At 51.5% G+C, this 14,211-nt stretch overlaps 1 protein-coding gene across 3 annotated transcripts; it reads left to right on the plus strand.

Annotated features, from left to right (window-relative positions):
• The first annotated feature begins 792 nt into the window (after positions 1 to 792).
• On the plus strand, positions 793 to 13,457 carry TP53I13 (tumor protein p53 inducible protein 13). 3 transcript variants are annotated; one of them, XM_058163961.1, is made up of 5 exons: positions 793 to 1,340; positions 6,117 to 6,178; positions 7,233 to 7,308; positions 9,318 to 9,903; positions 13,216 to 13,457. In XM_058163961.1, the coding sequence occupies exons 1-5, from the start codon at positions 1,260 to 1,262 to the stop codon at positions 13,326 to 13,328; spliced, it is 918 nt and encodes a 305-aa protein (XP_058019944.1). In that variant the 5' UTR covers positions 793 to 1,259; the 3' UTR covers positions 13,329 to 13,457. The 3 variants fall into 3 exon arrangements, with proteins under 3 accessions (XP_058019944.1, XP_058019945.1, XP_058019943.1); XM_058163960.1 differs by having other exon boundaries at positions 795 to 1,340; positions 7,230 to 7,308; XM_058163962.1 differs by lacking the exons at positions 6,117 to 6,178; positions 7,233 to 7,308 and having other exon boundaries at positions 794 to 1,340.
• Positions 13,458 to 14,211: the final 754 nt, after the last annotated feature.

Consider the following 14,211-nt stretch of genomic DNA (forward strand, 5'->3'; position numbering starts at 1 on the left):
GAGAACATTTCAGGGATCCAGAGGTGAAGATCATGAGCTGGAAGAGCCTCCTGAAGACCTCATAGGAAAACAACTGTCCCAGCTGCAAGTTTTCATTACAGGGACAGGAAGAGTTAGTGAGATGTGAACAGCGTACATTTGAGATTTAAAAAGTAGCACAAAAATTATTTTAAACTTCTTTGTCTTTAAAAAAATAACTTTAATATTTTAATTTGATTGGATTGGACAACCATTTGTCTGGAGTGGTTATAGGATCTCCTGCCTGAACAGACCTTGGAGGTCTTCTAGCCCAAACCACCTGTTACGGATACAGATACAGATTAACAGAGTTGGAAGGGACCTCGGAGGTCATTAGTCCAACCCCCCCCCACCCAAGCAGGAGACCCTACTCCATTTCTGAATGATTGCAGTCCGGTCTGTTCTTGAAAGCCTCCAGTGATGAAGCTCCCACAACTTCTGAAGGCAACTTCTATTCCATCAATTGATTGTCCTCAAAATTCCTCCTTATTTCCAGGTTGAATCTCTCCTGGATCAGTTCCCATCCATTATTCCTTGTCTGGCCTTCAGGTGCTTTGGAGCAACTCCCAAAGTTCCTCAGCCAGCAAAGCTGAAGTCCACAAGTCTTAAAGGGACCAAGGTTGGAGACCCCTGCTTTGGAGAATAGCTTGACCCCCTCCTGTCTGTGGCAGCCCCTCATGATGGTCCTTTTCTTCCCTAGACTAGCCAGGCCCAGTTCCTGCAACCGTTCATCGTATGTTTTAGCCTCCAATTATCCCTTCATCATCCTGGTTGCTCTTCTCTACACTCTTTCCAGAGTCTCAGCATCTTTTTTATAGTGTGGTGACCAAAACTGGATGCAGGACTCTAGGTGTGGCCTTACTAAGGCTTTATAGAGTGAACTTAGTAGCTCCCTTGATCTTGATTGTATCCCTCTCTTAATGCAATTTAGGATTGCATTGGCTTTTCCCATCCTGTTGGGATCTTTCAGCTTTATAAGGGTCTCCCGCTTGAGCAGCAGCTTAGACTAGAAGACCTCTAAGGTCCCTTCCAACTCTTCGTTAATTTTGTATTTTCACCGCCACTTCGAGTTTTACTCCAGGCCAGCAAGGCGGAGCGGAGAGCCCGGAGGGGAAGCCCGCCCCGACTCCGCCCCGGCCGGGCTGGGCAGGGCAAGGCTGAGTTGGGCGGTGGGTCCGCCTCGGCTGGCCCCGAGGAGGAGGAGGAGGAAGAAGAAGAAGAAGAGGGGGCGGCGTGGCCCGATGGGGGAGCCGCGGCCGCCTCCGGGGGCGCCGGTGCTGCTCTTGGTGCTGAGCCTGGCGGGCAGCAGCGGCGGCGGGCAGGTGAGGCGGGGACGGGAGGGGCTTCGCGGGCTGTGCGAACCGGGCCTGGCATCGGAATCCGGGTCGGGGGTCCTCCGGGGGGGGGTGTCGGCCTCTGCTTTCCCACGACCTTTGCAAGCCACGTGTCGCGGGGGTGGGGTGTCCTCTCCGCCGGTTGGGCAACCCGCATCGGGGTCCAGAGTCCTGCGAAGCAGCCTGAATCGTGTCGGGTGCGAAGGCAGCGCAGGGCCAGCAGGGAAAGGATGGGAAAGGCGACCCCCGACTCCCCCACCGCCTTTGCAGGGAAAGGGGAATGCCCCAGAAAAAGGCGTCCGGGGTGGTCTGGATGCCCTCCAGTGACCCAGAACGCGGGACAAAGCCTTGCCGAGCTCGCCCGTGGCGCTGGTTTGACCGCGGGGGATCCGTCGTTCTTGCCAATAGGTAGCTGAATTGGTAGCTAGCTACCTTACGGACTAGAAACTTGTCCACCGAAGGGAGCCTGGGAAGAGGGAGAACCGTGGCCCTTCCGAGCGATGGGCTCTTTAGGAGAGGCGTTGGCAGGAGAGCTGATGGCCGGCACGGCTCAAAGGCCGCAGTTGCCTCTTCTAGCCCCAAGGGTCATCCGGACGCTTGGGAGGGGGGCTCGGAAAGTGGGGAGGGGCAAAGGACTAACCGGACCAAGGCTGAGCCCCTCCTGCCCTGCCCCCTCCCCCTTTCCTACCCCCCCCCGCCCCCCCCGAGAAGCCTTGCGCTTCTCCTTCATTGATTATTTATTATCAAATAACATCGTTTTTATAAGGGTGCCCCCTTCTCTCCCTCTCTCTATTTTTCTTTCACCTTCCTTTATTCCTTTCTTTTTTCTTTATCTCTTTTTCTCTTTCTCCCAGTTTCTCCCTTTTCTCCTTTGACTCTCTTTTGTTTTCCTCTTTCTTTCATTTTCTCTCCTATCTTTTCTTTTCCTTTCCTCTCTCTTTTTCGTTCTTTCTCTTTCATTTTTTCCCCTTCCTTCCTTTCTTTTTGATCTCCCTTCTCTCTCACTCTCCTTTCTCTGTTATATGACTTTTTCTCCTTTCTTTTTTCTCCCCCATTCTCTCTCTCTCTCTCTCTCTCTCACACACACACACACACACACATATCTCCCTCCAAAAGGAACTCTGGGCAGTGTACAAATAAAATATTAAAAGTATAAAGACAGTATAGAGCATCCCAAAGAGGCAAGGAATCTTAGAAATTATTTATTTAAGAGGTGGGGGCAGCCTTCAGAAACCTAATCAGCCTTTACTGCTGCCTGCTCCTCTGTGCACCCCAAGCAAGATTTTAGGAGAAAAAAAACATTCAAAATTTATCTCCCTGTGCCTGCCCAGCTCTTGCAAAATGCTCTGACTTTCCTGGATAAACCAGGTGGATTTTAAGACCCACCAGCCACGTTCCTTGGGCTGGCTTGCTTTGAGACCCACCCACCCACTACTGCTTATATTTCTGAAATTTGTAGGGGCTCCCCATTGGCTGCCCGGGAAACCAGGGGTCCCTCCCTCTTTGCCCTGGACCAATCAGCAGCTGCCCAAGTGGCAGCCGCAGTCTGTCCCAACTGTGCCAAGCAGATCCCAAGTTGGCAATGCCACCTGTTGCCCGCAGAGTTGCCAGGTGCTGGGCCAGAATAGCAGCTGCAGAGGGGCTGAGCCTTGGCCCTTCTCCCCAGGGGCAAAGCCCCCCATCTCTCCTTGAGAAAGAATTCCCATTTCCCCCAAGAGCCAAACTCAGGAGACTGGCATGGGGGCTGGCATCCGGGAGAGGGGAAAGGGGCTTTTAAAGACCCCCCAACTCCTATGCAAATTATCTTATTTATTTATTTTTTATTTTTTATTTTTACATTTATATCCCGCCCTTCTCCGAAGACTCAGGGCGGCTTACAGTGTGTAAGGCAATAGTCTCATCCTATTTGTATATTTATATACAAAGTCAACTTATTGCCCCCCCCAACAATCTGGGTCCTCATTTTACCTACCTTATAAAGGATGGAAGGCTGAGTCAACCTTGGGCCTGGTGGGACTCGAACCTGCAGTAATTGCAGGCAGCTGTGTTTTAATAACAGGCTTGTTACAGCCTGAGCCGCACCGCGGCCCTATGATACTTATCCTATGATACTCAAACACAAAGACACAAACGGGAGCCTTAAAGCAACATTGGTCAATTTGAGAGCCTTTTAAGACGTGCGGACTTCGGTTCCCAGAATTCCCCAGCCAGCATAGCTGAGAGTTGAAGTCCACACAATCCATAAAGGCTCTCAATTGGCTTTTCTGGGGAATTCTGGGAGTTGAAGGCCACACATCTTCAGGGCCCTCAAAGGGAGAAACACGGAAGAAATAAGCTCTTGTAAAGCCCTAATTTTCAAACCACGCGGGCAAACTCGGTGGCAAAGTTGTCAAGAGAAGGGGACATGCCTTCTCTATGGCAGGGGTCTCCAACCTTGGCCACTTTAAGCCTGGAGGAGTTCAACTCCCAGAATTCTGGGAGTTGAAGTCCTCCAGGCTTAAAGTGGCCAAGGTAGGAGACCCCTGGTTTAGACAATGCTGGCTGGGGAATTCTGGGAGTTGAAGTCCACAAGTCTTAAAGTGGCCAAGGTTGGAGACCCCTGGTTTAGACCATGCTGGCTGGGGAATTCTGGGAGTTGAAGTCCACAAGTCTTAAAGTGGCCAAGGTTGGAGACCCCTGGTTTAGACCATGCTGGCTGGGGAATTCTGGGAGTTGAAGTCCACAAGTCTTAAAGTGGCCAAGGTTGGAGACCCCTGGTTTAGACCATGCTGGCTGGGGAATTCTGGGAGTTGAAGTCCACAAGTCTTAAAGTGGCCAAGGTTGGAGACCCCTGGTTTAGACAATGCTGGCTGGGGAATTCTGGGAGTTGAAGTCCTCCAGGCTTAAAGTGGCCAAGGTTGGAGACCCCTGGTTTAGACCATGCTGACTGGGGAATTCTGGGAGTTGAAGTCCTCCATGCTTAAAGTGGCCAAGGTAGGAGACCCCTGGTTTAGACCATGCTGGCTGGGGAATTCTGGGAGTTGAAGTCCACAAGTCTTAAAGTGGCCAAGGTTGGAGACCCCTGGTTTAGACCATGCTGGCTGGGGAATTCTGGGAGTTGAAGTCCTCCAGGCTTAAAGTGGCCAAGGTAGGAGACCCCTGGTTTAGACAATGCTGGCTGGGGAATTCTGGGAGTTGAAGTCCACAAGTCTTAAAGTGGCCAAGGTTGGAGACCCCTGGTTTAGACCATGCTGACTGGGGAATTCTGGGAGTTGAAGTCCACAAGTCTTAAAGTGGCCAAGGTTGGAGACCCCTGGTTTAGACCATGCTGGCTGGGGAATTCTGGGAGTTGAAGTCCACAAGTCTTAAAGTGGCCAAGGTTGGAGACCCCTGGTTTAGACCATGCTGGCTGGGGAATTCTGGGAGTTGAAGTCCACAAGTCTTAAAGTGGCCAAGGTTGGAGACCCCTGGTTTAGACCATGCTGGCTGGGGAATTCTGGGAGTTGAAGTCCTCCAGGCTTAAAGTGGCCAAGGTAGGAGACCCCTGGTTTAGACCATGCTGGCTGGGGAATTCTGGGAGTTGAAGTCCACAAGTCTTAAAGTGGCCAAGGTTGGAGACCCCTGGTTTAGACCATGCTGGCTGGGGAATTCTGGGAGTTGAAGTCCACAAGTCTTAAAGTGGCCAAGGTTGGAGACCCCTGGTTTAGACCATGCTGGCTGGGGAATTCTGGGAGTTGAAGTCCACAAGTCTTAAAGTGGCCAAGGTTGGAGACCCCTGGTTTAGACAATGCTGGCTGGGGAATTCTGGGAGTTGAAGTCCTCCAGGCTTAAAGTGGCCAAGGTAGGAGACCCCTGGTTTAGACCATGCTGGCTGGGGAATTCTGGGAGTTGAAGTCCTCCAGGCTTAAAGTGGCCAAGGTAGGAGACCCCTGGTTTAGACCATGCTGGCTGGGGAATTCTGGGAGTTGAAGTCCACAAGTCTTAAAGTGGCCAAGGTTGGAGACCCCTGGTTTAGACAATGCTGGCTGGGGAATTCTGGGAGTTGAAGTCCTCCAGGCTTAAAGTGGCCAAGGTAGGAGACCCCTGGTTTAGACAATGCTGGCTGGGGAATTCTGGGAGTTGAAGTCCTCCAGGCTTAAAGTGGCCAAGGTAGGAGACCCCTGGTTTAGACCATGCTGGCTGGGGAATTCTGGGAGTTGAAGTCCACAAGTCTTAAAGTGGCCAAGGTTGGAGACCCCTGGTTTAGACCATGCTGGCTGGGGAATTCTGGGAGTTGAAGTCCACAAGTCTTAAAGTGGCCAAGGTTGGAGACCCCTGGTTTAGACAATGCTGGCTGGGGAATTCTGGGAGTTGAAGTCCTCCAGGCTTAAAGTGGCCAAGGTAGGAGACCCCTGGTTTAGACCATGCTGGCTGGGGAATTCTGGGAGTTGAAGTCCTCCAGGCTTAAAGTGGCCAAGGTAGGAGACCCCTGGTTTAGACCATGCTGGCTGGGGAATTCTGGGAGTTGAAGTCCACAAGTCTTAAAGTGGCCAAGGTTGGAGACCCCTGGTTTAGACCATGCTGGCTGGGGAATTCTGGGAGTTGAAGTCCTCCAGGCTGAAAGTGGCCAAAGTTGGAGACCTTGACATGTGTCCAAGAGTTCTGACCCAGATCCTCAGCGGGTCCCCCGCCCCGAGGCTGACCCAGGTGGGGCAGACAGCCTCGGTACCCACAGCAGCTGCAGGGGTGCAAATGGTTAAGAGGAAATATTTGGGGTGCTCAGCCACGGTTTCCCCCTTCTTCCAGGAGAACAGAGCCATCTTCGTGGACCAGAAGAGTTTCCCTGATCAAAACCTTCCTGGCAACAGGTGAATTGTCATAACTATGAGGACTCCCTGACGTAGGGTTGCGCTCTCGTCCATTTTATAATAGTGGGTGGTGTGATCCTTTGGACCTCACAGAATTCTTTCTCTCTGCCGAACCGTCTTGTCAAAACGGCAAGTTTACATACAGGTCGTCCTCAAATTGTCACCGTAACTGAGCCCAACATGTCCATCGCTAAACGAGATGGCTGTTAACTGATCTTTGCCCCATTTTACAACCGTGCTTGTCACTGTTGTTAAGCGAATCACTCCAGTTGTTAAGTTAGTGACACGGTTGTTAAGCAAATCCGGCTTCCCCATTGACTTGGCTTGTCAGAAGGTCACAAAAGGGGATCACGTGACACCCCCCCCGGAAAAACTGCGACCGTCATAAATGCAGGTAGTCCTCGACTTACGACCACAATTGAGCCCAAATTTTCTGTTGCTAAGTGAAACATTTGTTAAGTGAGTTTTGCTCCAATTTTACGACTTTTCTTGCCATAGTTGGTAAGTGAATCACTGCAGTTGTTAAATTAGTGACACGGTCCTTAAATGAATCTGGCTTTCCTATTGACTTGGCTCGTCAGAAGGTCGCAAAAGAGGATCACGTGACCTCTGGACACGCCGACCGTCGTTCATATGAGTCAGGTTGCCAAGCATCTGCAACCATGGGGGACACTATAAGGGTTGTAAGCGTGCAAAACGGTCATAAGTCTTTATTTTTTTTTTTAGTAGCGTCGTAAGTTCACTCGTGGTCACTAAATGAAAGGTTGTAAGTCGAGGACTACCTGATACTCCCCAACACAGGGCTCCGCTCTGTTCCATAGAGCAGGTGGGTGGTGTGACCCTTCGGACTCCACAGAATTCCTTCTCTCTGCTGAAGCGTCTTGTGTAACCGGCAAGCTTGCATGCCCTCACGCAATTACTCTCTGAACTGGGGCGGAAACTACCGGGCGCAGGTGGCTCCACCTGTGGCTGCTTACATTATGGCCCCACATTTCGGGGTGCTGCTTGGAGAAGGTCTTGTTGCCAACTTTTCCCTTGTGTTTCTCCTCAGCAGATCCAAAGGCGACATTGGGGCAGCCTTGGGGGAATGGAAAGACCATCGTCCACAAGGCTGGCCGACCAGGCTGAAGGTAGGATGGGAACAAGGGCAGCTTTCCGGTTTTTTCAGATTTTTTTCCAGACGCTTCAGAACCGGAGAAGCTCCTTGGATGAGAAGCAAAATGTTTTCAAAGAAAACAAAATACCAAGAATGTCCAGTTGAAAGTCGTTTTCTCCTTCTCCTCCTCCTCCTCTCCCTCTCTCCCTCTTTCTCTTTCTTCCATCTTTCTTTCTATCTTTTTCTTTCTCTCTCCATCTTTCTCTCTCCATCTTTCTATCTCTCTCTCCATCTTTCTCTTTCTTCCATCCTTCTATCTTTTTCTTTGTCTCCATCTTTCTCTCTCCATCTCTCTCCATCTTTCCATCTGTCTCTCTCTCTCCATCGCTTTCTCTTCCATCTGTCTCTCTCTCCATCTTTTTCTTTCTCTCTCCATCTTTCTTTCTCTTTCTCTATCTTTCTCTCCATCTCTCTCTCCATCTTTTTCTTTCTCTTTCCATCTTTCTTTCTCTCTCTCCATTTTTCACTCTCTCTCCATCTTTCTCTTTCTTCCATCCTTCTATCTTTTTCTTTGTCTCCATCTTTCTCTCTCCATCTTTCTCTCTTTCTCCATCTTTCCATCTCTCTCTCTCTCTCCATCGCTTTCTCTTCCATCTGTCTCTCTCTCGCCATCTTTTTCTTTCTCTCTCCATCTTTCTTCCTCTTTCTCCATCTTTCTATCTCTCTCTCCATCTTTCACTTTCTCTCCATCTTTTTTCTTTCTCTCTCCATCTTTCTCTCTCTCCATTTCTCCACCTTTCTTTCTCTTTCTCCATCTCTCTCTCTCTCCTTGAGGCTCTTTGTCCACCTGCTTCAACCCTAGAGATGGCAGTTTCCATTGGCCTTGCACAAGGCCTCCTGTCATTGAGACCTTGGGGGACAGGAATGGGTGACCCCCCCCCTCTTTCCCTCCCCCCTCTTCCAGCCCCTCACCTGGATCCCCCAGGACTCCCCCTCCCACAGGGCCGAAGTCGAAGTGGCCTTCGCTGCCTCTGGGTTGGAGACCCAACTTCACCGTCAGTGGGCGCAGAAGGGGACGGGCAGAGATGGGTACCCAGCACAGCAGGTAAAATAGGGGAAGGGGCGGGTTGTCGGGGGGGGGGGAGCTCAGGCCAGGTGGTCAAGGAGGAAGTGGGCTGAGTTTGCTATAGGAAAGGGCAGGTTTTGGAATGCAGAACAGGAAAAATTGCTTAAGAAAGGAAGCATTACATTCACCAAGAATGTTTTCAGCTGGTCCTTGCCGTACGACCATTCGTTTAGTGATTGTCCAAACCAAGGGTCTCCAACCTTGGCAACTTTAAGCCTGGAGGACTTCAACTCCCACAATTCCCCAGCCAGCATTGTCTAAACCAGGGGTCTCCAACCTTGGCAACTTTAAGCCTGGAGGACTTCAACTCCCAGAATGCCCCAGCCAGCATTGTCTAAACCAGGGGTCTCCAACCTTGGTAAGCTTTGCTGGCTGGGGGATTCTGCGTGTTGGTCCGCCAGGCTTAAAGTTGCCAAGGTTGGAGATCCCTGGTCCAAAGTTATAGCAGAAGACAGAAGACAACTTGTGACTGTTTTTCATACTTACGACCGCTGCAGCATCCCCCCGATCACGTGATCAAAATCTGGTAACTGGCTCATAATTATGACGGTCGCAGAGTCCTTGCGACCTTCTGACAAGCAAAGTCAATGGGGGAGCCGAATTCGCAAGGTTGCTCACTTATCAATCGCAGTGATTCACTCAACAACCGTGGCAAGAAAAAAGGTCGTAAAATGGGGGGCAAGACTCAACTTAACTACAGAAGTGTTGGTCTCCATTTTTGGTCATAAAATGTGCTACTAACCACAGCAGTGGTTTACTTAACAACGGTGGACGGAAAGGTGGTAAAAATGGGGCAAAATTAACGTGAAGGTTTCGCTTAACGACGGAAAAGTTTGGCTCAGAAAGTCTGGGGTCGAAAGTCAAGGATGTAGCTCAATCTTCTTATTTTTTTTTTCCCAAATCCTTCCAACCTCCAGAAGCCGCTCCAACTCTGGGAGAAGTTGCCAATGGTCCAGCAATTACAGGAACATGGCAGGCGACGGCGGGCCGTTTTCCTCCCTCACCCTGCCCCGAATGGCACCAAGAGACTGGCAGCAAAGGGTGTCCATGCCCAGGAGGACCAAAGCCGCTTGACCTCAGTTCAGCCCACCTTCAGGGAGGAGAAGGACCCTTGGAAGCCAACTGACCCGGCCCGAAGGACCCTCCCGAATCACCCGGGCGGTGCCAGCCTGGTACCCGGGCATCACCATGCCACCAAGCGAGGTGTGAGACCACCTCTGTCCAGCGCGGCCACGGAGGTCGGGGCAGCCCACGAGGCCGGGTGCCGGTGCCCGGACAGCCAGCGGGCTACAGTGGCAGTCCAGGAAATGGAGGCTCGACAGGGGGGTCTCCGTGTGCCCACTCCCCGCACGGAGGAAGCGGCCTGGGCTGCCAGCGCCCTGACCGTCTTGCTGGTGCTGCTGACCCTGGCCGTGCTGTACACCCGTCTGCACCGGAAGTGCCGACGCGGGCCGAGTCTTTACTGGATGACCAGCAGTGAAGAGGGGCGTGAGACGGTGGCCGGTAAGTCCGGGCCATGGGACCAGTGTGACTTTGCAGGGAGGGGGGGAAGGGCAGATGCGCCCAATTTGGGAGCGTCTGCCAAATACGGAGAGTCCTCAACTTACGGCCACAGTTCATTCTTAATGACCATGTGAGTTGCTTAGCAAGTGCGGTGATCTGCTTAACGGCCGCTGGCAGAAAAGGCCGTAAAATTGGACGCAACTCAGCAATCGCTTTGATTGGCAACAGGAAAGTCTCAACTGAGGCCGTAAGTCGAGGACTGCTAATATTTAGGAAAAGGGCGAAGTAAAAACAGGGCGCCGTTTGATCACCACGGCAGATGCCTTGGCAATTTTAAGGCTGGTGGACTTCAACTCCCAGAATTCCTCAGTTGCCAAGTTTGGAGACCTCTGCTTTAAGAGGCGCCGTCTCCAAACTCCCAGAATTCCCCTGCCAGCTGAGAAAGGCTCCTCTGGCTCTCCCCTGCAGCCCCCCCCCCGTCCCCCTGCCAAAAAAGTGTTTTCTTGATAGGCAGCCAGTTAGCAACCTCAGCCCCACTGCAGACCCGCCCCAACTGGGAGGGGGGTCTTCCGGTACATGCTGGAGGCACTGTTGGCTCTCCAGAATCTGCTGCACTCCGAGGGCAGATTATTATGGTCTGTGCCAGTTGGTGCCACCCTCTGATGCCCTCTCCCTCCCTCTTTTCTTCTTTCTTTTGCCACGCCTTGCTCCCTTTCCTTCCTTCTCTCTCTTCTTTCCATCCTTCCTCTCTCCCTCCTTCCCATTCCTCTCCATTTTCCCTTCCTCCCATCTTCTCTTCCTCTCTCCTTTTCTCCTTTTTCTCTTCCTTCCTTTTTCTCTTTTCTCTCCTTCCTTTTTCCTTCCTCCTTCCTCTCTCCTTCCCTTATTCTCTTCCTTCCCATCTCCGTCCGTCCATCTCTCCCTCCTTCCCTTATGCTTCCTTCTTCCCATCTCCCTCCCTTCCTTTCTCTCTCCTTCCCTTCTTCTTATTCTTCCTTCTTCCCATCTCCCTCCCCTCCTCCCTCCCTCCTTCCCTTCCCTTCTTCTCTCCCTTCTTCCCGTCCCCCTCCATTCCTTCCATTCTCTCCCCTTATTCTTCTTCCCATCTCCTTCCCTTCCTTCCTCCTTCCTTTCCTTATTCTCTTCCTTCTTCCCATCTCCTCCTTCCTTCCTCTCTCCTTCCTTCTTCTTATTCTTCCTTCTTCCCATCTCCTCCCTCCTCCTCCCTCCTTCCCTTCTTCTCTCCTTCTTCCGTCCTCCTCCATTCCTTCCATTCTCTCCCTTATTGTTCTTCCCATCTCCTTCCTTCCTCCTTCCTTTCCTTATTCTCTTCCTTCTTCCCATCTCCCTCCCTTCCTTCCTCTCTCCTTCCCTTCTTCTTATTCTTCCTTCTTCCCATCTCCCTCCCCTCCTCCCTCCCTCCTTCCCTTCCCTTCTTCTCTCCTTCTTCCCATCTCCTTCCTTCTCTCTCCTCCTTCCCATTCCTCTCCATTTTCCTTCCTCCCATCTTCTCTTCCTCTCTCCTTTTCTCCTTTTCTCTTCCTTCCTTTTCTCTTCTCTCCTTCCTTTTCCTTCCTCCCTTCCTCTCTCCTTCCCTTATTCTCTTCCTTCCCATCTCCGTCCGTCCATCTCTCCCTCCTTCCCTTATGCTTCCTTCTTCCCATCTCCTCCTTCCTTTTCTCTCTCCTTCCCTTCTTCTTATTCTTCCTTCTTCCCATCTCCTCCTCCTCCCTCCTTCCTTCCCTTCTTCTCTCCCTTCTTCCGTCCCCTCCATTCCTTCCATTCTCTCCCTTATTCTTCTTCCCATCTCCTTCCTTCCTTCCTCCTTCCTTTCCTTATTCTCTTCCTTCTTCCCATCTCCTCCTTCCTTCCTCTCTCCTTCCTTCTTCTTATTCTTCCTTCTTCCCATCTCCTCCCTCCTCCTCCCTCCTTCCCTTCTTCTCTCCTTCTTCCGTCCTCCTCCATTCCTTCCATTCTCTCCCTTATTGTTCTTCCCATCTCCTTCCTTCCTCCTTCCTTCCCTTATTCTCTTCCTTCTTCCCATCTCCTCCTTCCTTCCTCTCTCCTTCCCTTCTTCTTATTCTTCCTTCTTCCCATCTCCTCCCTCCTCCTCCCTCCTTCCTTCCCTTCTTCTCTCCTTCTTCCCATCTCCTTCCTTTTCTCTCTCCTTCCCATTCCTCTCCATTTTCCTTCCTCCCATCTTCTCTTCCTCTCCTTTTCTCCTTTTCTCTTCCTTCCTTTTCTCTTTCTCTCCTTCCTTTTCCTTCCTCCTTCCTCTCCTTCCCTTATTCTCTTCCTTCCCATCTCCGTCCGTCCATCTCTCCCTCCTTCCCTTATGCTTCCTTCTTCCCATCTCCTCCTTCCTTTTCTCTCTCCTTCCCTTCTTATTCTTCCTTCTTCCCATCTCCTCCCTCCTCCCTCCTCCTTCCTTCCCTTCTTCTCTCCCTTCTTCCCGTCCCCTCCATTCCTTCCATTCTCTCCCTTATTCTTCTTCCCATCTCCTTCCTTCCTTCCTCCTTCCTTTCCTTATTCTCTTCCTTCTTCCCATCTCCTCCTTCCTTCCTCTCTCCTTCCCTTCTTCTTATTCTTCCTTCTTCCCATCTCCTCCCTCCTCCTCCCTCCTTCCTTCCCTTCTTCTCTCCTTCTTCCCGTCCTCCTCCATTCCTTCCATTCTCTCCCTTATTGTTCTTCCCATCTCCTTCCTTCCTCCTTCCTTCCCTTATTCTCTTCCTTCTTCCCATCTCCTCCTTCCTTCCTCTCTCCTTCCTTCTTCTTATTCTTCCTTCTTCCCATCTCCCTCCCCTCCTCCCTCCCTCCTTCCCTTCCCTTCTTCTCTCCCTTCTTCCCGTCCCCCTCCATTCCTTCCATTCTCTCCCCTTATTCTTCCTATCTCCTTCCCTTCCTTCCTCCTTCCTTCCCTTATCCTCTTCCTTCTTCCCATCTCCCTCCCTTCCTTCCTCTCTCCTTCCCTTCTTCTTATTCTTCCTTCTTCCCATCTCCCTCCCCTCCTCCCTCCCTCCTTCCCTTCCCTTCTTCTCTCCCTTCTTCCCATCCCCTCCATTCCTTCCATTCTCTCCCTTATTCTTCCTATCTCCTTCCTTCCTTCCTCCTTCCTTCCCTTATTCTCTTCCTTCTTCCCATCTCCCTCCCTCCCTTCCTCTCTCCTTCCCTTCTTATTCTTCTTCCCATCTCCCTCCCTTCCTCTCCCTCCTTCCCTTATTCTCCTCCTTCTTCCCTCCCTTCCTTCCTCTCTCCTTCCCTTCTTCTTATTCTTCCCATCTCCCTCCCTCTCTCCCTCCCTCCCTCCCACAGCCGTCATGAAGCGCCGTCTCTTCTCGCGCCCCAGACGGACCAAGCGCCCGCGGCAGCCACCGCCGCGGCTGCTCCTGCCCAGCTCCTCCAGCGAGGACGACAGCTCCGCCTGAAGACCTCGCCCAAGGCCTTGCCCTGGAGGGGCCACCAGCCCAAAGCCCATCGTCCAAGGAGGGAGGGGCTCCGGCCTCGACCGCTGCATTTGTTTTTCTTACTCAATAAAATATATTTTCCTATATAGAGCTGCCCGAAGCACCACGCACGTTCTTTGCACCCTGCTCACACTGGCACACGGTTCACCCAAGTCCTCCAAAGATCCTGAGTTCACGTCACTCGTCCTCAGCTATCAAACCGTGTTTTTATCTGCTGCGTCGAATCCAAGAGCTTGAAGGGACCTCTGAGGTCTTCTAGACCAACCCTCTGCTCAAGGAAGGAAACCTTATATTATTCCGGACAAATTGTTGTGATGTGAAAGACGGCATGGAAAGGAATACATTATACAGCAGGGGTCTCTAACCTTGGCCGCTTTAAGACTTGTGGACTTCAACTCCCAGAATCCCTCAGCCAGCAAAGCTGGAGTTGAAGCCCACAAGTCTTAAAGCAGCCAAGGTTGGAGACCCCTGTTACAAAGGCAGCCCTCGACTTACAACCATTCTTTAAATCCCTGTTCAAAGTTACAACGGCACTAAATATCTGACTCCTCACACTTACGACCGTTGCAGCATTCCCACAATCATACGATCTAAATTCGGGTGCCTGGCAACCCGCATGTACGTGTGATGGTTAAAGCAAACATCTGACCATTGTTTGCAAGCTTCCTGGCTGGATTCCGACAGCCAAAGTCAACCGGAAAAAAGCTGATTTGCTTAATGACCACATGATCAGGGCCTCTGGTGGCTCAGACTGGTAAGACAGTCTGTTATTAACAGCAGCTGCTTGCAATTACTGCAGGTTCAAGTCCCACCAGGCCCAAGGTTGACTCAGCCTTCCATCCTT

This window comes from Ahaetulla prasina, chromosome 1 (assembly GCF_028640845.1).
Source record: "Ahaetulla prasina isolate Xishuangbanna chromosome 1, ASM2864084v1, whole genome shotgun sequence".
Lineage (NCBI taxonomy): Eukaryota > Metazoa > Chordata > Lepidosauria > Squamata > Colubridae > Ahaetulla > Ahaetulla prasina.